The sequence below is a fragment of the Dermacentor silvarum genome, chromosome 4, assembly GCF_013339745.2.
Source record: "Dermacentor silvarum isolate Dsil-2018 chromosome 4, BIME_Dsil_1.4, whole genome shotgun sequence".
In the NCBI taxonomy this organism is placed as follows: Eukaryota; Metazoa; Arthropoda; class Arachnida; order Ixodida; family Ixodidae; genus Dermacentor; species Dermacentor silvarum.
The window spans coordinates 40,487,936-40,512,484 of NC_051157.2; the positions used below are offsets into that span (position 1 = coordinate 40,487,936).

The window sequence follows — 24,549 nt, forward strand, 5'->3', positions numbered from 1 at the left end:
AACCTTATCCCTCTGCGCTCGTGACAGTTCACCTAACATAACACGGGAGAAAGAAAATGCTTCGTCAGAAACCATTGCTCATTTGGGCTCTCTTCAGTAAAGGAATGAGTGAATGAATGACACGTCTCTCAGAAGTTTTGTGTAATACGTGGACAGGTGGTGCAGGCCAGGCAACATTTAACATCTCATCACGACTGTCGCATGCCGTCAACATCACCGCTAAATACCATCAATGAACGCAAGCAGCACAGATAGCTTCGCTTAAATCGATTCCCACAGTGCGCGGGATCCGCATATATAACTTCGAAGTCTCTAATATGTCACCAATTGTTCTGTCGCGTCGCTAAAAAAGTCGCTGGGCATTGAATTGAAAATTTTATTTATAAACTGACGAGAAAGTGTCTAGATCTAGCGACAAAGTTGTTAAAATGGTGACACTGGTTAGGACTGGCTGAATTTTTTTCTTCCGAGCAATTCTAGCGTAAGAGGTTTTTGTGAGTATACGGGCACGCCATTCTATGATCACCTGGGAGCTTTCAGACAAGTCGACGGCCTCGTGGTGGCGAAAAATCATAAGAACTAACGAAACCCGGTTCACTGCGTGCCGACGAAGCATCTAGCCCGCTGTTCACTAATCAGCAGTAAGACGACAGGACGTCAGCGCGCCTTCATTCATGCGCTACAAGGCAAAAACACAATTTGACGTGTTGCTCTAACTTATCGCAGCTTCAAGCGAATGGTTACCACATATACGGGCGGGAAAGAGCTTAAAGTTGCGACAGAGAGAGATTCGCCGGGCGTTGGATGTGCGTGGCTTCGCGAACACGCCACCGCGCCATTGTGCAGCAGAGGCGTGCACATTGCGTGTGGCACGGAGCTCACGCGGCCGCTTGCCTTCATCGAGCGAAGGACACGAATTGCATGCGCTATACGGCTCCGCTAAGAAGCGCCCTGATTTGTTGTCATGTTTGAGGTTTCGCTGATTAAGAAAATTAATTTAAGATACCAAAGCTCGATGATTCAAACACGCTCGCATAACACTGCTAAATTAAGAATCATACGATAACGGCCAGTGGCGTGTTAGGCAGTGGAAGGGAGGCCGGTCCGAGAACAAGACTGATCGTTCGATCGTTTTTTTTTTTCTTTTTTCTCGTTTTTCCGTTTTTGTTTTTTACCTTGCAGACACGTTGATATGAGAGTGCTGCCGATAGCACGTCAGTGGTACTTTCCTTCTCTGCAACACGTTTTTCATTTGTAAAGTTGCGACGCCCTTTCAACGCATGTACGAAAGCGCCCTGAGGCCACATACCCTCCAAGAAATATAGACATGGACTGCGGAGCTTGAAGTCAATATGCGAACATCGCAATCAATGCAAGCAACAAAGAGAGATAGAAAACAAAAGAGAGAAAATATTCTGCCACTAACTCCTCTCGTAGGTTTTCTCGGAATGTAAGATTAATACGCATTTTCAAAAATATTTTTCTGACGGTCTTTAGCAAAGATTACTGTTCAGAGCTGCAATTGAACAGTAAAGAGAAATTTCCACGTATTTATCTGCTCATAATGCCTCGTCACGTAACGTTGTGTACTATTCTGGACATCGACAAATTCCGCCATATTATCAAGTTCTGCAATGGCGGCATTTTGCACCAAACAGAGAGGCCATGGCTGCCCTCTGAGTCAGTCAGAGTTGAAGAAATGGGGACTTTGACAATGTGGCTGAATTCTACAAAGCCTGGAATAGTATAGTACCCTTTGTTTACAAACCCGCCGCTTGCTATGAAAATTGTTTTGGTAAATAAGAACGGTCGTCAGGACGTCAAACGTCAGCAGCTGCACTGCGTCCTCCGGTGAACTGTGACATAGAGTTTGGTGTTCTTGTCAGTCCTCCTTTTCAATATTAGAACACATTTTTACAATGTGTGTGCTGTGCTATGTGCTCTCTCTCTCTTCCCCGTCTTTCATTCTCCCCATCCCGCTCCCATGTGTAGGGTAGCAAACCGGTTGTGTTAAACTGGTAAACCCCCCCTCCCTTTCCTCCTCCACTCTTTCCTTCCTCACAATGTGGCCTTACAGTAAGGCTTGTAAACATTCCTCTGAACTATAACTAGTTGGCATATTGTATGCTACCGCATCATCAATGAAGCCTGAAGCCATGATTCTAATACCTTTAGGGGCATTCATACGGTAGAGAAATCCGACGGTTTGCTCCGAGAACAGTGCGTCACGTGATGCACTCGTCACGCCATTACAATACGCCCGCTCAGTCATACAACTTCCGCGTGGAAGACGCATGTTTTGCTCGACTGCTGCAAGCCGCCCGAGCAGCGCACTTTAGAGGGAGCAGGATTTAGCAGTTAGTCCGCATGTCTGGCAACTTTGGCTGCATTGTCTTCATTCGGCACCCCGTAGCCTGCGGCGGCTTGGCAACTCGGAAATTGACGCGCTGCACGCATCGGCTGATAAGCCGGCTGCAGGCTCAAGAAGGGTGTGTCACTGTCGAGCGGCCGTGTTGACAAGGAGAAATCTCGTGTTTTATGTCGTTCCCTTGATAGTGGGCTTGGTGGTTTCGCCCGTGTGGCAGCGTTCGGATGCTGGCGCCCCAAAGAGGACTCCAGCTGAATTCATCTGGTAACACCGCTTTCCCTCCGGCCTCCCACTGCAGCTGCCCGTGTAAATGAAGGCGCAGCGGAGGGGGCTTCCGCCACAATACGCGACGTATCGCGGTGCTCGGAGCAGATTTCTCCGTCGTGTGAACATAGCCCTTTAGTTCCGTGAACGTTCGACCGTGTAACGCACTCAGGCTATCACAGAGAGAGAGAGAGTTTTAGTATCCGGGCAGTCAAGGAATGGCGAAGGCCTCTAAACCCGTTGTGAATGCTCATGCTAGTGCATTCACGCTCTGTCGATTTAAGATATGTTTACGTCTCCACTGTACCCTTCATGTCTGGAGCGTATAGCAAGCCGAGCGCAATCTTATATTATTAACCTATAAGTTCCTTATTTTCAGTTCATCTCTCTGTGTCGGCCTTTCCATATCGCTGCGACAGTGTGTCCAACGTGATGCATCGCGATGTAGTTACGATGCTGCTAGTGCCACTCACCTTGCGCCCTCTTCCAGTCGATGCGAGGCGTGGGGAATCCATCGGCGGCGCAGTGCAGAGCTGCGATGCCACCGAGAACCACGTTGCCGTTGGATGGTTCGGTCGTCCACATGGGCGGCACTGGGAGAGAACTGGCGCAACATTACTCGGAGCCATCCACTGTCAGCTCGTTAGCGCAGAGTATCAAGGCAGAAGGCACCACAGGAAAATTCCAAGTTTCGAAAGTGCAAGACAGTGACAGCGATAGCTAGGCAACTCCCGAGAACTCCTGCGTATTTATCATGATAACGATGATGATTCATCAACATGGCACGTAGCCAAAATGGGGGATTGGCTAGAGAATCAGGGGGTTGTAAGGAGGTGTAAACAGGAAAGCATCAAAGTACTAGAAAAAAGTTACAACTGGCCCAAGAAAGGACTGTATGCAAATGAGTAGTCAGACAAGTTGAATGCATTAAACCTTTTTTTTTTCATCTTTTTAATGCAAAGCATTCTCTGGCTCACACGAGACGCGGTAGGTAGACAGGTAGGTTGCTGTCTCACATCGTCTCGGGCGTTCTCACAAAAAAAATAAAAAAAATATGGAGTATCCGATGGTGGAATGAATCCTCGGCCCCCCAGCACAACAGCCTGAAGCGCTCTAAACATTAGTCCACACTCGTTTCTTTTTTTTAATACATAAGGCCAATGAAAAATGCGCAAGGCGATTATCGAGTCGTACTCATTTATTTTGAGACGATTGGCGCGTTGGTCACATCACATAGCATGGGCGAGAGCACGTGCGTGCGAGAGCGTGCACCCGTTTCCATGCGGCCATAGAGTCAACACTGTATTTCGCGTGCGTCACGTAGGCACAACACAAGTTTCAAGCAACAGCACAAGTTTCATCAGTCCACATTCCCCAGTCCTTTACTCATACCATGTAACGGTTAACATTTTACCGTCTTCGGGATCGACTCAGGTTGTAACGGAACAGGTTGTAACTTTTCTTCGGGGGAAGTACAAAAAACTCATTCTTCATGTCGTCGCCATCATGCTGTCTGCGTAGCCGTTGTTATCACCTCGCTCCTGTCGTGGCACTCATGCTTGCGTGGCACGCACAATTGCTCACCTTCCACAAATACGTTTCAATTCAAAATTTTAAGAATATACATATATGGCCGGGATGTGGAACTCCGAAAGGCGAAAACGAGAAGAGTTGATTCGCCGAGGCTCAAAAGTTATCAAAGGACTTCAGCATCCACTAAAACACCTCACAAAGAGGTGCAAATAATTTTCAGTACTGTCACCTCGTAGGAAATCAGTGAATTCAGCCGGCTTTGCGAACAGCAGCAGTGACATATCAAGAAGCTTTTGTTCGCTGCGCTTGTAGTATTTAGATTTTGCTACGTACTCGAGACTCCGGAGAGTTAACGCCGAGCTGTAGAGTTAACTATGGTCCAGAAGAGTGGGCGAAAGAAATATGCGTAATGCAATTCGATGCAGCGCCTCAATCCGCTGCGAATTTCAGCGTTGTCGTGGCGCACTTCTAATCAACTTCTTTGGGCGCCTGCATATCCCGCAGAAGCATACGCTGAACTTGTAAAACTCATCTAAAATGTATAAGAAAATATTGCCGCAGGCTTCACGTCATGTCCTGTTCAAGCGCTCGGCGCTCTTGTAATCTTTTTGAGTGCTATGGTATAGTTTTTACGGCCCTGCTGATATTTAATGGAGCCTCGCTGAAAACAGGCACACACATACACGCACGCACTCATAACGACGCATAGGCACGCGCACACACACTTACATCATCGCGGGTATTTGTAAAGGAATAAGCTTTAGCACACCACAAAACAACAAAGAACAAGTCAAAAAAATAAAAGGCGTCTTTCTTTCTTTCTTTCTTTCTTTCTTTCTTTCTTTCTTTCTTTCTTTCTTTCTTTCTTTCTTTCTTTCTTTCTTTCTTTCTTTCTTTCTTTGACCGTGTAAACTGATAACTCTTTCGCGGACGGACGCAAGTTCATAACTCTTGGTCAGCACCGCCTTAGACAAGCTATAAATTTTGTCTTGCCTCCCCCCTAATCTCGTAAGCAGCAATCGAACGTTTCTCATTACAGCCCCGCGAAGACGGAGGACACTATTCTTCGCCTAAGAAGCCGAAGTGAAAGAAAAAAAATCAGAAGTAGACAAAAGCCATGATTTCGACAGGAGAGGAGCAAAGGAAAGCCAGAAGAGTGGTGAGAAAAAATCGTCAAAAAAAAGAAAAAAAAGCAAGAAGAATGGAGTGAAAGATTGAGGGAAGGAAGGGAGACGTGGGCAGAGAAATAGGCCGGCCGCATGCCACTCGGGGGGCCTCCACCGCGTGGCATTCGTTCGTCCATCCTTGTTTATCTGACGGCATCCAGGAACCATTATCTCGGCTCCGGGCGAGCGAGTGAGCGCTGCCGGCGTCCCACCGCACGCACGCACGCACATGCACACGCGAGCAGATCGAGCGAGCAGAGGCGAGGCAGCCGAGCAAAACTCGCCGCCGTCCACTTTGGCGCTCCAATCGATTGCGTGGCCACAAAAGCTCGTCGCCCGAACCACCACCGCCGACTGCCTTGCCAGAGGAACACGAGGGAAGAACGCGGGGGAACACTGTGGGGAAGGGGGAAGCGGAGGTTGAGAGGCATAAGGGGTGGGGAAGTCTGCGTGTAGAAGTGGGCAAAAGGGGTTAACGCCGCTGTGGGCCGGGAGATTGGGGAGCAGGGTAGGGAGGTAGAGAGATTGAGAAGGCCAGAGGAGTTTCTGGTACTGAAGTTGGTAGGATTGGGAATAAGGGAAAGAGAGAGAATGTGTGTGTATTTGTGAGGTAACGGGGGAAGACTGCGGGGAAGAGAAGACTCTGGAAGGAAGGAGGCGGGAAGGCTTCAAGGACGCGTGGAGGGGGTTTGCGCAGCAAACGGCGGGGAAGATTGGAGAAATGGGGAAACAAATTGTGAGGCAAGATGCGGGAGGGAAATCTGGGAGAAGATGGGAAACAGTGAAGCCAGAAGGGTGCGAGCATGTTGAGAAAAACGAGGGCGAGAGGAACCGGTAGTCTCGTCGCGCCTCCGACGAACAGACGGCGGCATGTCTCGCACGAACGCGCTCAGATTTGTGTCGATAAATCACCGCACTTTTGCAAACCACGTGTCCCTCCGCCGGCCTGCAGGAGAGCCTCTCCCTTACCCCCACCATTCTCTACGGTCCACCACACTGGCCGCCCAACGGACCGCGACCGGGAAGCTGCTCTGCAGCGGGAAGGGCAAGGCTTTTCCTCTAGCTCAGCACTGGCTAAGACAGCCGTGTGCTTGTCTCGTCGGTCGCACACTCGCGACGAATGTTATCTGTCTCCACATCTTGACGCCCTGCTTGCTCGGCCGGCCGAAGTTGTGAAGAACTCCTGGCATACGAGCGTGGAAAGGCGGGAGCGCCGAAAAATACAGAGGGGGTCGAAAGCTAGAACGTCGAAAGCTGGAACTGGAAAAGCCGTTTCGTTTCACTGGGTCCGACGTTTTTCGGCCGAGGGCGATGATCCTTTGACGTAACTGAGGCGAGGAGTCCGCAAGCGATGACGGAGATAAGCGCTGGTGATATGAGAGCAATCAGCAGCTAATTTGGTAAAATCTGTTCCCATTAACACAGCGCGTATAGTGGGTGACGTCTTCTGGTTTGCATATTAAGTTTTAGGCGGGTGATATTTTAAATGAATACGTCTTTGCGAGAGATATGCGCATAACAACGGTTACTATGAAATAATAACTTGTAGAAAGAAATGTCTAACTTATAAGAAAGTACATGCAAAGTTCGACGCTTGCCCCAACGAAGGCGCGTCTAGTGCATACGTACCGTTGACGACAAGGGAAACGGTCCGGTTCACGGCTAATGCCCTGTTGGACGCCTCGCACGTGTAGTTTCCGGAGTCCCGCATGGAGACGCCTTTCATAGTCAGCACGGAGGAGTCCTCGAGGCTCTGTAGGGACACCGAGGCACTTCGCGCCACGGCGCGACCACCACGCGTCCAGCGCAAAGTGATAGGTGGGTCCCCCTGGACCACGCTGCACAGCATCTTCACATTCATGCCTTCATTCGCCGTCAGCACGTCCGGAAGCATCTGGCTGTCGATAACTGGAGGCACTGCAGCAGAGAAATGTTATTGTCGTTTTTGTATTTAGTCCCTAGTGAGTAGGTCAACACTTTGGCGAATGTTTTAGAGCGCAGATCTTTGGTGCCCATTCCTGCGACGGCCGTCGGCGTAACCGAGAGAACTAGCACAGCCAAGGTTGAAAGGGCGAACGTGGGGCACAGCGGGGGATGAAAGACAGCGATAGCGAAGAGAGCGCGAGGTGGAAAGAGGGGGAGGAGGGTATGGTGAAAGCGTGAGAAGAAAAGCGTAGTGCCGCGCAAGACGGGCTATGCGGCGACGATGGCTACAAGAGGGCGCCAGAGTAGTGCGCGTCGCATGTATGGAAACAAAGCGCTGCATGAGCAACAGTCTGTCTGTGGCGGCGGCTGTGAATCGCGCCCACGCGTCACCCACGCGCTGCCTCTCGCGACCTCCCGATTAGTGAGGCAGTCGCGCCACACTTCGCTCTGTTTGCAACGTGCCACACGAGACAGATTGTCCGCACCAAGGCAATACATGGCGATATGGAAACACGTATAGAGCTGCGTTCAAATTTTGCATTTGGGAGTATCGTCACCGTCGGTGTTTTTTTTTTTCTAGTTGAACAGGAACCGTTTCCGGCGCTGTAACTAAGCGCCTGTTGCATTCCTGTTTGAACACAATGTACTTTTCAGACCACCGTTTCACCAACTCTTGTAAACCACGTGAAATATGGGAACGTATACAAGCCGTTAGTCATTTTAACAACAAGAAACCTGTACAACATAACAATTGATTAACCGTACACCCGACTGCCAGCACCATTTTAGATCTAATTAGGGCTTGCAGCTCCACTGCGCAGCTTGTACGTGCAAACATCAGTGCTGCATTAGTCAGTAAATCGCCTGCCATCGGGGCAGCAAAAAAAATACGTGCCTCCCACCTCCCCCGACCCCCCCCCCCAAAAAAAAAAAAACGAAAAGGAAAAAGAAAACGGAACCATATTCACAAAGCTTCACCGGTTATATCGTACAGCATGATTGGCTGCCATCTGATCTTGGGATAGAGTTCCAGTGCAGTAACGTTTTTAGTGAACTTGGGTCCAGAACACTTTTGTCCAGTGCTATTTTTAGCGGTACCACTCAGACAGCACTACATAGTTGTAACTTTAATAGTGCTATTAGTATAGGTTGAAACAGCAGATTTGTAACTTGGTCAGATATTATAGCCATTGAAAATGAGCTGTCGGCGCGCGCTGTCACAAGTGTATCAATCTTTCGGAAGATTGAAGCGCTGTCAATAGCTCAACTTCAGAAATTGCAGATAGTAAGGTTCTGCAAAAAATTTGTTGTACCGAAAATGTCGTATGCACTGATAAAAAGTATGCCACAATATTAGTATTCACGCACCGACATCAAATAATGGCGTAGGCTAAACTTTTAATCTCACAGTGGATTATGTCGTGCTGTGATTTCTACCTGAAATGATAAATGAACCCCCAATCATTTCACGACAGAAAGTAGTTAAAAATAATTATTCGGCACGAAACGCTCCCGTAAATACGTGAACGGGCGTATTAGAATACATTCATTTTGCTTGAAACGCCCATCTCAAGTCGCGTGCTGTAGCTTCATTAGCTTACACAGCTGTGTTTCTGCCGCTCAGCTTCTCATTTGGACAGTTATTTGCGTCATCTTCATTTGTTTGCAATATTACCAAACAAATGGGTCTACAGGCAACCCAGAAAAGGAAAGAAAGTCTTCCCATGCCATTAAGAACACTTTTCTTCCCAATGGTTAGTCCAGTCTATTCAAACAACTTCACCCTGCCGACTCGATCGTTCAAGAAACCGGTCGAAGGCGACTAGAGACGGTGGCGGTGTCCGTGTCCAGCAGCTGCCATGGCACTTTCGGCGAGCAAATCACACCGGCTTCTTTTCCAGATCTCGCTCGGGACTCGTTCGAGAGCACGCGCACGTACGCAAACGTGACTTCGAAACCGATCTAAACTCGGAAAGGGAAGACGCCGTTTGAAGAGCGACGAGGCTCAGGGAACAGCGGCGGGACGAAGGGAATACGGGCAGAAAAAAATAAAAGAGGGGGGGGGGAGGGAAGAATCCGGGAGGAGCAAGGAAGGGCACCGCACGACGAGAAGTAATTCCACGCGCGAGGGGAATGGTGGGGATACTTGGGGATGGCGGGCCAGGGCGAAAGGTGCAGCAGCGGTGTAGGGAGGGCAACATCTTCACGTTTCGTCCGAGCTCGCTTGGAAATCCCCGAGCCACAAGGCGTCGGTAAAGCCTCGGGGAGGGCCTCCAGGGAAAGCCGGTGTAAAGGGAGAAGAAACGGGCAAACGGAGCGGCAAAACGGCTTTTTTCCCCACAGGAACCAAACCTCTTAAAGAACTTGTGGCGCCCCGGGCCCCGACCCCCCTCTGTGCCTTTCTTATGCCACTCTGCCACCCCCGGCTTCTTCCACACTCAAACGCACCTTCCACTCGCTTGTGCAGCAGCGGCGGCGGCGGCATTAAGCCCCCGTTTCTCCCGTCGTTTAAGGCTGGCCCACACCGGAATACTGAACGATCGCTGTGCCTACCCTGCCGCCGCCGGATAGGGATACACAAGCGTGGCGCAGATCCCGCGCGCGTACCGTCGGGGAATTTCTTTTCGCGATCCTTCTTCATGCTTGTAGTTTCTTTAATCACCACGGCGCACTTTTAGATAAGATTGTGACGTAGAGAAGATACAAAGGTTGAACCGACAACATAACGCTTTATGTGGAAAGTCCGGAAGCTGTGGAGGGAGCAGCTCGGGCTGGCACGTCCTTTTCTCGAGATTCTGTCTAGCGAAATCCGACATTTACAAGCGGCTCGCAGGTTTGTTGCCGTTAACCCAGCGCCTACATCAAAGAGGCCTGTTGAAAGTCAATGTGGGGGCGTATGCATCATGCGCCTTTTCTGGAAGGAGGCTTGCATACTGTACCAACTGAGGGGAATTGGGGGTCTGCGTTATCTGAAGTGAATTGAAATACCGGGATTTCTGAAGGAATAGAAGAATAATCCGATACGGGTTTGCCCGTGCATAGCTAGAAAGATTGAGGAAGCAAAGACACAAAACGCAGTGAGGTCAACCAGACGAACGTCCAGTTTGCTGCCCTACACAGAAAAAAAAAAAAACAGGAGAGGGGCCGGTACAAGAGAAGAGGGAGCGAATCGTCACACCAGGATGCACAAGTAAAGGCGGTCACTTACGACAGCGCTTTTCAAAAATTGTATACGCGAGTATGCTCCTTTTTGGAGCAGTGAAGGACGGGGTCATGGTCATAAATGTTTTGCGACTGGAAACCTTGTGGTTCTCGACCGGTTCAACGGCAATCTAGAGAGAGAGACACTGAACGTAATTTTGCGGACAACAACTTAACTGGGGCTTGGTGGTTTTCCGGTATTCACAGCAGCCGCATGCTTACTAAGTGCGCAAAGTAGTGGATACGTGTTTCACAATTGTCTACGCGTAGCCGTTGAAGAAGATGCTGCTGCTACCGTGAACGTATCGATGGTTTTCGAAAACGTATTGCTGCCGGTTTCCTCAATGGCTTCGTCATAGTACCAAAAAAGAAAAATCTATAACCATGATATATATATACCGCAGTGTCTCAGATAACTTCTATTTAGGCAACGACGTTTTCCAGCTGTTAATAATTAAAACAATTATCAGAGGTTCAAATCAAGAATGGTTTATTCATCCTGTGCATCTCCGGTAGAATCGGTGCGTGAAAAGTTTTGCAATGCCACAGAAACACAAGAAATGTATACGCCAGTGACAGCAAGTTAGGCTAAGTTAGGCTAAACTAGGCTCGAAAATGCCACGATGCATTCTAAGAAAAAACACATTTAAGTCGCATTTCTGCGCGCAGGAGCCTCCATTATCAAAGGCAGTAGCATAATACAACGGTGCAGTGTGCATAGTTTACGTACTGCACGTGCGATAGCCGACAAACTGAGCCACCCCTTAGAACCCATGGTTCGGCAGTCTATTCTCAGTCGTGACAGGTGGCTGTCCATATAAATGTAATACCAAAGCGTTCGTGCACCCAGCTTTAAGTTCACGTTAGAGCCCCCCCCCCCCCCCCCTCCCATTTCCTCGCATTCCTAGCTGGCCAAAATAAATCCGAAGCGCCACGCTCGACGGCGTCCCTCCCCACCCAAATCTACAGCTTCGGTGCATAAAACTCTATGAGTCAATAAAAACTACACCGTTTAACGTTGCTTCGTGTGCAAGTGCGAGATTCTTGGCTTCGTTGTTCCCTTAAGGCGGCAGGTTTATTATCAATCTATACACGTCTGCTTTATATTGCCCCTCGCCAGAACTGAGGGCTTGCAAAGTGCGCTGCCTAGCCCCCTTCTGTTTATAAAGGTACAAGGAGTTCAAGCCGCGCGAAATCGGTTAGGGAAACAAGAGCAAGATTGGTGGTATTCACAACGTATACTTGCCTATTTTGAGCATCCGTTTTCGACCAACGTACGAACCAGCACCGTCTCCTATACCAGCGTTGACGTACGTCTTTTAGCAACAAAGCCGTACGTCAATGCTTGTCTCCTACCGGTTAGCAAAGACGAAAACACTTCTTAAAAATATCACTTCTCTCTTATGGGACGCACGTTTTGGCTTGTGTGCTCCTCCCCCCCCCCCCCCCCCCCCCCCCCCCCCCCCCCCTACCTGCGCCGAACAAAAATACGCCCGCATAAACAATTCGTGAAAACCCGCCGCGTGCCTAGTCAGTGTCAAGACAAAGCGCCACTAACCTGCACAATCCTTCCTCTTCACTTATGCAATTAAGTCTGAGGTATAAACATTTGCGTTCGCGAATAAAAAAGACAAGATAAAAGGAAATCATAAAAGCGTCTCCCACTCTGTGGACACAGGCCCACGAGATTAAAATAAAGAGACAAGATAAAACGAAATCATAAAAGCGTCTCCAACAATGTGGACACAGACCCATGAGATTAAAGATCAAGTCTCTTCTATGGTGGCACAACAGAAAGCTCGCGCATTAGCATATTTGTTCCTGCCTCGAAAGGCTAAAATCCACATCTGTTACCATTACGAGTCATACAACCGGGGAGCGCGCCACCTTTGCAATAAATTAAAACACCTGTGTCGTATCAAAGCAGACGCCTCGGCCTCATTTTGCCTCTCTTAGTTGATGAGAGCAATTTTGAAAAGGAGAGAACGCTATCAATAACGTCAAAAATAAAAAAAGAAAGAACAGAAGAAGGAAAAGATTCTCAGCCCCTTTGAAATTACGTGGAATGAATAATTTACCGAGCCGGCGCCGGCGCTGCTTCGAAATTTATCTCGCGCGTCTTTCTGGTCGTTCGTGTCTTGCTCACTCTTTTTCCCCGGTCCCTAACATTTGCGAACGGCAGTGATGAGAAAAGAAAGAACCTTCGCGTCGGTATATGCACTGAGCCGCGTGGCGGTCGGGAATGGGCCACGTTTTATTTTTATTTTTTCTGGCTTGGCGAAAGGAAAGCCCACCCTGAACCTGGCCGTCCTGGCCAGAGTGTAATTACCTCGGACCCTGACGAAGGTGTTGCCACGCGCCGAGAGGTTCCCGCTGCGGGCCAGGCAGGAGTATTCGCCCTCATCGGAGGCCCGCTGCACGTTGTGCACGCTGAGCGAGCTCTGCGCTATCTGCTGTCGGTGGTTGGTCGGCAGCTGGGCATCGCCTGTGAACAGAAAAGAGGTGAATAAGCGCCTTCCTCCATCTGCAGGCGCAAAAACAAGCCGGAGCTCGGCAGACGTTTTGAAGCTAAAGTTGACGGGGTCCCACAGTGCGTAAGTTAGAAATGGTCGTAAGAACAACTTCCGGCGAACCCTGTGTGTTACTGGGCCTCTTCGATTATCCGTCTCTGACAGTCCCGGACTGTCCGAAAGACAGCATACGCAACGCTCATTGGCTGAAAGCACCGTCTCAGGCAGCCCGGGACTGTCAGGAACGGATAATCGAAGAGGTCCACTGTATATGTACCGGTTCTCGTTAAATCACGGAAGCTAAGCAATATTGTACTTCTTAAGTAATATGAACGGATAGAGGGAAGGGTTGACTGCGTCCTTTCAACCTCATAAATTATTTAATTTCTTATTTGCTACATATGCCGCCATTTATTCGCAGGACATCCCAAAACTGGCTACAGCAATACAAAGTACAGACATAATGACGAAAGAAGTAGGTCACGGATACTAGTTATAACAGACGCTATTACTCAGTGAACACATTGGTGGCCAAAGCTCCAAATGTGTTCACTAGGTTAGTCAGTGATAAACGGTTCTTAAGAAGGCAAGCTTCGTCAATTGTGACTTATACGTGGAGAATAAGAAAATAACTGAAAGTGGTTAGTGGTTAAGTGAAGTGGTTATGGTTTTGATTCATCTCGAAATGGTAGCCAGAAAGACCAGAAACAATAAAGAAGACATAGAGACAGACATCCTTTAATTGGACGCTGCATATGTTTTCCCGGCCATACACCGAGCATTCCACTCCACATAAATAGGGCAGAACATTAAATGACCCACATATACATATATTGTATAATACATACATAACATAGCATGTATGTTATGTTATGTTATGTTATGTTATGTTATGTTTTAATTGGACGCTGCATATGTTTTCCCGGCCATACACCGAGCATTCCACTCCACATAAATAGGGCAGAACATGAAATGACCCACATATGCATATATTGTATAATACATACATAACATAACATACACAAGAACACACTGTAACAGACAACTAGAGTGTGTGTGCAAGGCTAACGACCCGGAGGAAGACAATGCGCGCGAAACACTCAGCACTGTTGTATGCTTCAACAACAAAGAGCCATACACATACCCATATATTGTCCACCTCAACTTTACGCTGACAGTTCAATATTAAGCTAATTAATAAAGTCTTTGACAACGGCGTGAATGCCCAACATTTGCTTTGAGTGTATCCACCTCTATAGTTTTTCATATCAAACACGTAAAAAGAATGAAGTGCCCTTTCATGTATAAACATAACCGCTGGCCATATCTTACAACACTGACGGTTTGACTAGAAGGTAATTGCTTGTTGACTATGTCCGCTCTAATCAGGACACCCCAAATCGTGAACGCAGTCGATCCCCCGTTCGTACCTTTGAACCAGGTGACGCTGTGTATGGGGTAGCCCGCCACAGGGCAGACCACCCTCAGCGTCGTGCCGGCGACCACCGAGATGTTGTTCATGGGCCGAATGACCGGAGGGCCGTGGACGTTCACGCGGGCGCCATGAGTGGCTTCGCCGACGGCGTTCGCCGCGGCGCAGGCGTACAGGCCGCCATCCTCGACCCGCAGCTCGGTGACGTTGACGAAGCTGACGACCACGGAGTCGGCCGTGACGAAGTCGCCCACGCGGAAGCGGTGGAAGTCCGGCACCGGCGCGTCGTCCAGAGTCCAGGTGACCTGCGGCAGCGGGTTTCCCGCCGCCGAACAGCGGAGAGAAACCGACGCGCCGGGCTGCAGTGTCTGCTCGTCGAACACGGATGTCAGGAAGGGTGCCACGTCTGTAAGTAGATTCATGTGCGTTTATTGCAGAAGAGCCAGTGCATCGTGACTTGGAACTCGTCACCCACCGCGTTGGCTCAGTGCCTATGGCGCTCTGGTGCCGAGCACGAGGTGACGGGTTCGAGCCCGGCAACGGTGTTCGCATATAGATATAAACGAATTGCAATAACACTCGTGTACTTAGCTTTATGTGCACGTTAAACCTCGGGCGATCAAAATTATACTGGAGCCGCTGCAGTACGGCTTCCACAATAACCCATGCACTGTGTGTGCACTTTTGGGACGTTAATCCCCCCAGTGTACATTAATCCTTAAACTCGTTAAGTCTGATGCGAATATCTGACGTAGGTGCATGTTGGGGCCATGGCGCGTTTATGGGAAGTCTACATAACTACTGTCAGGAAATCAAGTTGCCAGCGCCACCTCAATGTGCCATGACGACTATTCAAGTCATGAAATGAAAAAAAAATAATAATAAGAGCTGAATGTATGCGTATCTCGGAAACAGATGCGGAGCTGTCTGTAGTGCAGCAGTTCTTCGTTCTAAACAAGTGTGTAGGAAGCTATGCCATTCAGTACAAGGTACCTTCAATTATGCCCAAATATCGGAGAGCCTTGGGTGTGAAAGTATTGTTTGCTATGGTAATTTAGGAGGCAACATAATGCATTTGCTGAATCTTGTTTGTGGATACCGTATCCACGAAAGATGAGCACAGGTAAGTCGCCGCTATCGCTTTGTTCGTAAAACAATGCACGACAGATGCGGAGAGACTTGACAAGTGCATAATTGGTAGTGGATTGATTTTTCTTCATTCCCATCCTTGAGCGCTGTGATTCACTCTCACGTGTTGTGCATGTCTTCCTGTAGTCCTCAGCAGCATTGATTATTGCACTCAGGACGGTATTCCGAAGTTGTTTGAAGTATACCGCAAAAGGTATACCCATTAAAAAATAAGAAAAAAAAACACCGCATATCCACGAAGTGAATGACGATGAGTGGGCGAAGCACCGGCCGGGGGATCATTCGGGCAAAACGCCGGAAGCGTTCTCCGGAAGCCGGAGCGTGGCGTACATATACTTTACATATATATATATAAGAAAATCAGAAGCACAACTTCGCGGTTATCTAGGGTTTATTATTTTCCCAACAGTTTCGGTCGGTGGACCGACCTTTTTCAAGGGATCCCTTGAAAAAAAGGTCGGTCAAGGCATCCTTGACCAAGGCATCCTTTTTCAAGGCATCCTTTTTCAAGGCATCCCTTGAAAAAGGTCGGTCCACCGACCGAAACTGTTGGGAAAATAATAAACCCTAGATAACCGCGAAGTTGTGCTACTGATTTTCCTAAATACGCTTGGCCCATTGAAAAATCCAGTTACTATATATATATATATATATATATATATATATACTGTACATGTGTACAGTATATACAGCGCTTATATAGCCCTTGTGCACCGCAGCGCCCGTAGCTACGGACGAGAGAGAGAGCACAGCTGCCCCTCTAGCGGGAGCGGTGAGTACTAGCGTGGCTACGACGGCGCGACGAGGGACAAGGCTCGACCCTAAGGAGCTTCGCCCCTAAAACTAGGTTCCAAAGAGACAACGCGAAAATGATGCTGCGATCAGTGCTGCTTTTATGGCTTGTTCGTAAGCACGTGGCAGAATTAAGGTTTACCTGAGGTATGGAATATATGAAGACTGTTAATATCAATGGTCTTCGGGGACAATCCTTTAATGGTTCTCGAACTCTACACAAATCTGGGGTGGCGTTGTCATTTCTTCCTACTTGTTCACTTGTTGCCACGTTTCATTGTCCTGCCAACGACGGCTACGTCTTTAGAATGTTCTCGTCGTTGATGCTCTGAAGCTTCTTTGTAACTGGCATTTGTTTCCTCGTTCAGTGTAATTTACACACTGTTCCGCACGCGACTTCGACGGGTGGTTTTCTTGAGACCAGCGAAAACTTTGTGTGGACAGTGTTCACCGCCTAACCTTACGCAAATAACATTATTATCCTCTTTATACCTCACGCGTTTTGTTTTAGTTAGCTAACCTTCGAATAATTATATATGAGGCTTATTGAATTATTTGTATTATACAGCAGAAACGTCCCAAGAAAGAAAAGCTTAAGCAAATAACTTGCATCTTCTAAGCCCAAAATTCATTATGCGTCACTTCTTTGACAGTTTAATCCAAAGTGTCACCCGGTGGCATGACGGCGTTCTCAAGTTCTTACGCGGCAGGCAACACGCTAACGCGTATCCACTCAAGGGAAATGACTTCAAATTTTACTCAGGCGTTTAGCTACACTAACTATCGTCTCAAAGATGTCTCTCAAAAGCAAAGGACCCTTGCAACGCTCTCTTTAAAGCGAAAAATAGAAAAACGAGTGAAAGGTTCATTACACGGTTATGTTGCAACTAATGCGAACATCCGTCTTTCTCATCCGTGTGCTTACGTAAACGCCGGACAAGGAAGCCTCACTATCTTAATGCAGGACACGTCGTTCGATTCAGCAGTTTATTCTTCTATAAAAAAGGCTAATTAATAATACGCAGCGGGAACGTTCATCGTTAAAGTTTAATAGCGCCACGAGGTCTGCCAGCGTCTGTTGCTCGAAGAAAAATGTGGTGTCAATGCGACTAACGGTAAGACACGAGAGTAACGGACTTCGAAAAAAAAAAGCCAAACTTCAATTATTTTCTGGTTTATGTGCAATGCGTTTGAAAGTCTCTTCAGACTTATCTAAGCAGCGCTAGGTGCCTAAAGCTGTGCTGACAACGAATTACTGCGGACGGCGGCCTATTAATGTTGCGTAAATTGTAAAGTGAGCCGAGAAATAGCAAGGACTAACGATATATTAACCTGACTGCGAATATTACGTAAGAGATTAAATGTTGCGTAAATTGTAAAGTGAGCCGAGAACTAACAAGGAAGAAGGAGATATTAACCTGGTAGAAAATATTACGTAAGCGATTGAAGATTTACTCTCAACTGTTGCAACTTGGTGTACGCCTTATGGGAACGCTGCTGGACTAATTTAATTACACCGCTAGGCATTGAAAGCTTCTAGGTAATAAACTAGGAATACAACAGCAGAAAGCTTTACGGTACAATAATTTCCCCTCAGAAGGAACGTATCGTTGCCGGCAAATGTAACGACAGTATATATATTTTGCAGGTTAAATGAAATGAACGGCAGCTTTTACAATATTTGTTGCGATCATTCTAGCATCCACAACGACTTTAGTGTTGCAAAGTGTGACCATTACATGGAAAATGTAGTGCAGTTAAAGATGTCTCAATATGGGAATCGATATTGCTCGTATAAGTCGTATTCGGCTCGTCTTATTTCGTCATGAGCAAAAGAAGTTTGAGTAATTTGGATGCTTCTGTAACCAAGACGGTTGCACGATCGTAAAAGAGCGGCATAATTTATGGCTGACGTAACTTTGATTCCAGAAGTATAACCGATGGGAACAGGCTCAGTCTTGTGCTTACATCGACTAAATGTTAGATTAGTAAACGTTGATGCCCATAGTCGTCAGCTTCTATTTCTTTCATTTTGCAAAGGCCGACCTCTCAGTCTTTCTGTAAATAAATTTATCTTTCTCTTGTTTCCTTTCTTCGCAGTCTGAGACGCATCCGCACATCGAAAATATCTATAAGCTTTTTACGCTTCGGCCAACCACAGCAGGATTTGTTTCGCACATACATCCCTTAGTTGTCATGGCTTATGGCAGTGTCGTTTATCTATTTTACGCAGAGATAACCAGTGTCCCTTTGAATTGGACAGTGCGATGAATCGGACAATGAATTCTCTACGCGCTTGTCTCGATAGCTGCCCTATTACGAAATAACACGGGGACGTTGCTAAAAGCATTATTATTTCAGAAGATGGATAATTTAGTTCACCAAAAGAACCGCACTGTTCTGGCGTAACACTGCAACGTCTACACAAGTCACTATTATTTCAGAAGATGATTTTTGTTTATGTAAATTATAATACTCGATAAGGTAAACCAGTGAAACAGTGTGACTGAAAGGCAATTGCACTGTGCAAACAAATATTCGTTCGAATAGTGGCTGTAACACTTTGCTTTAACGCCCGTGGGCACTGTAGGGTAATCTTTGAATAAAGAACGAAAGAAAGGAAAAGAAAGGAAGAAAAAGTACGGCTTGTTTTTTAGCTCGGAGTGCAATATGTAAAACATGCACGTCTGTGAAAAGCGTGTACTTTTTGGCCTCTGGTTTTAACAGATGGTAGGGCATACCAATCTAAGACTGGAACGATCACGCCTTTCACGACTAGCTATCATAGACACGATACTGTCCCTTCGCCACAATACGCTTTTGTATAAGGCAAAGCACGCTTTACAAGCGCAGGTTGGCGATCAATGTTCTAAATGATAAATGCACGATTGTGCATTATAAACTATTCTGAGCGCCGAATAAATGCGGAATGAATTAAAATAACGCAGAACCAATCGCACCTACCGCTCATTGCGTCGCCGCAATCAGGTAGTAGCAAATATATTTTTTAAAATGTGCAAATGAATCACATGAGCGGAGTCATTCAACGTTATCTTGAAATTTTGGAGTGAACGCTGTTCGTTTGATCCGCCATATGAACAGGCAGCACAGGCAAAAACAGGAACGTGAGACTGCACCTGGAACCTACTAGTTTTGAGTTGTGTACCCATTGTTTATATTTATGCGTCTCGTCCAATTATTTATATACTTTATTCTGATTAGAAACACTGTAAGACAAAGGACGAACGTACCTAAAAATGGCATGCGCGTTGCGAGGATTTCGTGATTGGCCGATTCATATAAACTTATACCAGTCTGGTTTCAGCTATGCTGAAGAGGGGCCAGCAATTTAATGATCAATGGACTGCGGTCTCATTTGCGATCCCTGAGCTCAGCAGCACTACGCCATGGCCACTACGCTTCCGCGGCGAATTGCTCTTACGAATATTGAGTGAGAACAAAGCAGAAGAGCACTAAATCTTGGTTCGAATTTGAAAAAGTGAGTACATAGATTGGAGTACGTACTCATATTTTTGCATACGATAATTAGTTGAACAAATAAACATTGTTAAACTATACGATTGATTGACTGATTGATCGATCGATCGATTGATCGCTTGATTGATTGATTGATTGATTGAGCCTGACTTCTCAATGCAACTCTGGGACTACAGAAGGCACCGTAGTGGAGGTTTTTTGGATTTTTTTCCCCACTTGGGGTTAATTAACCTGAATCCAAAGCTTGACGCACGATCGTTTTCGTATTTTACTGTTAAAACGCAGCCGCCGTGGCCGGGAATAAAACCGGTGCCCGGCTGCTGAGCAGTAGAACAGCGTAGACAGTCAGCCACCGCGGCAGGAACAAAGTAGAACATTTAGCGTCCTTAATCCTCTATAAGCAAATAAAGAGGAGCAGATATGTCGCCAGCAACACACTTCTTTTTTATAACTGGCTGGTGGAACATTCGTTCATAACAAACGAAAAAAAAAGAAAGGACACGTCCCTTTTGCCAAATTTGAGTCCTTACCACCAAGTCGCAGCTCCGCTGATCCCTGCGCTGAGTCGGCCTCATTGTGCACGTAGCACTGGTACATGCCGGCGTCTTCTCTGAGCACGGTGCTTATGCGCAGCATGCCCGTGGCGAGGAACGAGACTCGGGCGCTGGCCTCCAGGGGCCGCTGGTCCTTGTACCAGGACAACGACCGCACGGGGTGCCCGGTCACCGTGCAGTTAAACACGGCCGGCTGGCCAACGTCGGCCGTCTGCACCGCCGGGAACAGCTCGGCCTTCAGCGGTGCTGTTCGCGAATGTGATAGAAGAAGCAGATTGACATCTCGTCAAGCAGCAGCCATGTAGCGATACAAAGCGCCACAGCTAAGGTTATCACGATTCTTTATGAGATGCAGGATTTCTGACGAATTCGAAATAGGCAGTAGTATTAGTGACCTATAAAAGAGCCCTGATATTTTACTATTCTATCTTCCTGTTAAAATGATTTGTACCGTCCGTTCTATAATCCAATAAGGCCAATTGAGTTTATATTTGAACATACAGGTTTGCACAAAGGATTTCATTTGATGTTATAGAAATATGCATACAGGCAAATGGAGAGAAGGAGTTTTTTTCTAAGCATGTTTGATATTTATTTTCATGTACCAATTACCAAATGAACCTTAAGGTAGTACTCATATGTACGAACTTGATACTCGAACGTTAGGCAACCACAACAAAAAAGAAGGGGTGGGGGGGACAGTGTAACCTTGTCGGCTCGCTGAAGTAGGAAGGTGACGTCGAAATTATGGGCTGACGAGCAGAGGCACGTCGTTCTCGCAAACACTTCACAGCTTGAGCGTGGCTCCACTGAGCCCTCTGCGAAATCTTAAAAATGCGTTCAGGTTCACACCGGCTCGTTCAGGCCTGGGTTCAATACTGCTGAAACACTGGTGATTCGCTGAACATGCTCATGTTCGCCCGGGACGATGGAACAGCTCCAATGCTAGGTACACGTATAGTACACATGTTGGCTGGCAACTTGGTTATCGCTGCCTCGACGCTTTGTAAGCGAGCTATATCTGTACATGCAATTCAGTGATTCCACAGGCAATAAGACGAGCAAACAAGAACAGAAAAAATGCCTCTATATTCCTTCCTTTGTAAGTACCAAGATACAAAAATTCAAGAAAGTTATTATCGCACAATTTTCCTTTGCGGTTCCTTCATTCAATTTACAAGAGGTGCATATAGCTGAGTAAAATTTATTTTTGATTAAAAGGAGGAAATCGATACGCGGCTTTCACTTTTTCACATCAGCTTAAACTTTCTGCAGAAATATTTGTTTTCGCAAGTTCGTTTGCAAATAAGATAAGCTTAGCACTACTTTAGGAAAGCTAACTTGCGCAAATAACTCGACTTCAAAGGTGGAACACGTGAAAACGTTTAATGTACTAGAAAATACGCAATATCAAAGTCGGACTAAGTATATGTTTTCTGATGTCACGTTTTCATGGCTGATTTCGCTTTCTGCAGGAAGGTTGGTATTTAGAAAAATTGGTCTGGATGGCGCAAGCGAAGACAGCGCGATAACAATAATCCAAGCAAGGAAAATACACCACAAACGCTTCTGGTGTACTTTTCTTTCTCGTGTCATTGTTCATCACGCCATTTTTCATTACACCAGTTCATTCATTTGCTTCGTCTGTGAAATATAACCGAAGAAATTAACGGAGGAGAACGTAGACGCTCTACAGAATCTCTAATAAGAAAGAGAGAAGGATAAATGAAAGGCAGAGAGGTTAGCCAGGACTGAGCTCGATTGGCCACCCTGCACTGGAGTAAGAGGAGAGGGGAGAAAGAAATTTGGTTTGACAAGTTATTCCAACGTGGATGTCCGGCAGAAAGCCCATGAAGTCTAAAAAGGAAAACAACTCACCGGTAACGGAAAGAGTAGTACGGACTTGTTCCTCGCCGACGCTGTTGTTGACGACGCAGAAATATTTCCCGCTGTCCTTGACCAGCGGCGCTGACAGCAGGAGAGAGCCTTCCGTCTGCGTTGTCCGCAGGTCGCGAGTCAAGTCCAGCAGCCGACCACCAAGCTCTCTGTACCAACTGCGATTGACACGAAATTTTGTCCATACGTTAAGCAAGAAAGCGCGCTGGCTGTGTGCTTAGAGCAATGATTCTATGCTGTATTTTAGGTCGTTAAGATTTATTATGTGTGCTGAATGAGAATGGAATGGAAAGACTTTAGTGAGGTCCTTCGGAACGTGCACTAGCACGTAGCGGGCAGCTCCCACGTCGGGACAGAAAGGCCTAGCCTCTCCGCCACGTCGCGGGCCCATTGGACTGGACATAGTTGCGCGTCAAAATCCGGACTGCGTCGAGCAACCGTAATATCGTTACGGAGCCAATGAAGAATTGCTTTCGTTGGCTTGACGGTATTTTGGCTTGGTAAGATTTCGTGTACGAGTCATATGAGCAACAAAGCGAAAGGCAAGGTGAGCTTATATATTCCCTAGAGTCACGAATTAAAATGGACTGTCGATAAACGTGTCAAACTGGCATCATTTTATTCTAAGGCGCCTTAGCATCCATTTAAAGAAAGGCAAGTTGATAGGACGATGCTTCGTGCATTTGCCTTTGAGTCCTCCGAATTTCAGAGGTTCAAATAAATGATTTAGTGATGGTATTTACGTCGCCTTATTTCATAAGGTAAATCGACTGACCATCTCAAAGAACCCAGACAAGTTAGTCATTGGCTGAAGTAATACGAGAAAGGAAAAAAAATTGAGCAGGAACCATCGACGATGACTGTCAAAGTAAGCGAATGGCCGAACACTTCTAGAAAGCTGTTCACTTTTATTTAAAAATATATTTGATGTACTCGAAGGGGTATAATTTGCTTGCAGCGAAAATATTTATGTAGCGTTTGTTGTTTGACTGCGTAATTCCGTAGAGAACAGAGCCTTAAGCCAGCACATCGATCGCGGTTGCTGTAGGTGACCATAAATATAAACTGGTTCGTCATGTGCGTGTGGTCTTCAGCGGTGTAAGCACGGGCGTGGAAGGTGACTGTCATCCTCCTCTCCTGACTCCTGGAGCCCTCTTCCCTATTCCGGCGCCCTCTCCCGACTCCGGAGCCCTCTCCCACAGCCGCCGCAGTAGGAGAGGGCCTCGGGAGAAGAGGAGGGCTGTCCTTCGCGATGGCTGTACCACAGCGTCTATACAAAACCTTCAAACGCCGCAAAGCGATCGCGGGGCAGCACTATGTATCAGAGGGCTGTGACAATTGTCGTTCAGCGACGAATGCTCCCCCACAACTCCCCACGCGGCCTTTGCATTGAGCCTTAAGTGGAAGCTTACTTGGCTCGGGTGCTCCGGTCTAAATATATGTAAAAGGAGAATTCGTTTTTCTCGGCAACCACTGCACCAAATTTGACGAGTTTTTTTTTTGCATTTGATAGAAAAACTTAAAATTTAGTGACTGTTGGTTTAAAATTTTTAATTTAGGTTGTCAATTTTTTATTAAAAAATGGCAAAAATCAAAGTTTTCAGAAAACGAAACTATCCAATTTATAACTCTGTAACTCACCAATGAAAAATAATATCACATTTCTGTGAATTGCATCTAATAGTACATCTAAATCGGACAAAATTGATATGTTACACGTGAATCTCAAAAAATTTAGTAATACGGAAATACAGCTTTTCCAGAAGCCTTGTACACAACGTAACAAATTCACGTAAGATGTAAATTGACATATCGAATTTGTCCGCTTTGAATGATCTAATGAATGCCGTTTACAGAACCGCGATATCTGTTTTTTTATGCAGAGCTATTAATTTGTAATCTTCATGCTTCTATTTTTTCGAACTTTCAAATTTCTGAAATTCCGCTTCCAACAGTCACTACGTAGAATTTAACTTCCTCTCTCAAATGCAACAAATGTCATTAATAAACTCGGCCCAGTGGTTAACTCACAAAAGCGTTCCTGCGTTTTACATGTATTTGAATAGGCCGCGTCGGAGTTGGGGCTGAGCTAAAGCGTCCTTTTAATGGTGTATCGGTGGTGAAAGGGCAATCACTACGAAAACGGCCGAAAGAGCCAAAGAGAGCTATTCGTTTCAAAACGATTCCTTTACCATTGGTAAGAGATCGTGTAGTGCATTGGACATACCGTGAAACTGCGGGGGCTTCAGTAAACTAGTGC

The 24,549-nt window shown here is 46.8% G+C and overlaps 1 protein-coding gene across 1 annotated transcript in view; it reads right to left on the reverse strand.

The window, feature by feature from the left end:
- The window catches only part of LOC119448568 (Down syndrome cell adhesion molecule-like protein Dscam2), a 287,509-nt gene that overhangs the window by 50,324 nt on the left and 212,636 nt on the right, over positions 1-24,549 (reverse strand). Inside the window, exons 7-12 of the mRNA XM_049665471.1 lie at positions 22,272-22,447; positions 20,370-20,639; positions 14,399-14,806; positions 12,788-12,943; positions 6,961-7,248; positions 3,106-3,225 (exon numbers count right to left, since the gene is read on the reverse strand). Of these exons, the coding sequence (XP_049521428.1) occupies positions 3,106-3,225; positions 6,961-7,248; positions 12,788-12,943; positions 14,399-14,806; positions 20,370-20,639; positions 22,272-22,447 (1,418 nt within the window). The remainder of the gene's footprint in view (positions 1-3,105; positions 3,226-6,960; positions 7,249-12,787; positions 12,944-14,398; positions 14,807-20,369; positions 20,640-22,271; positions 22,448-24,549) is intronic.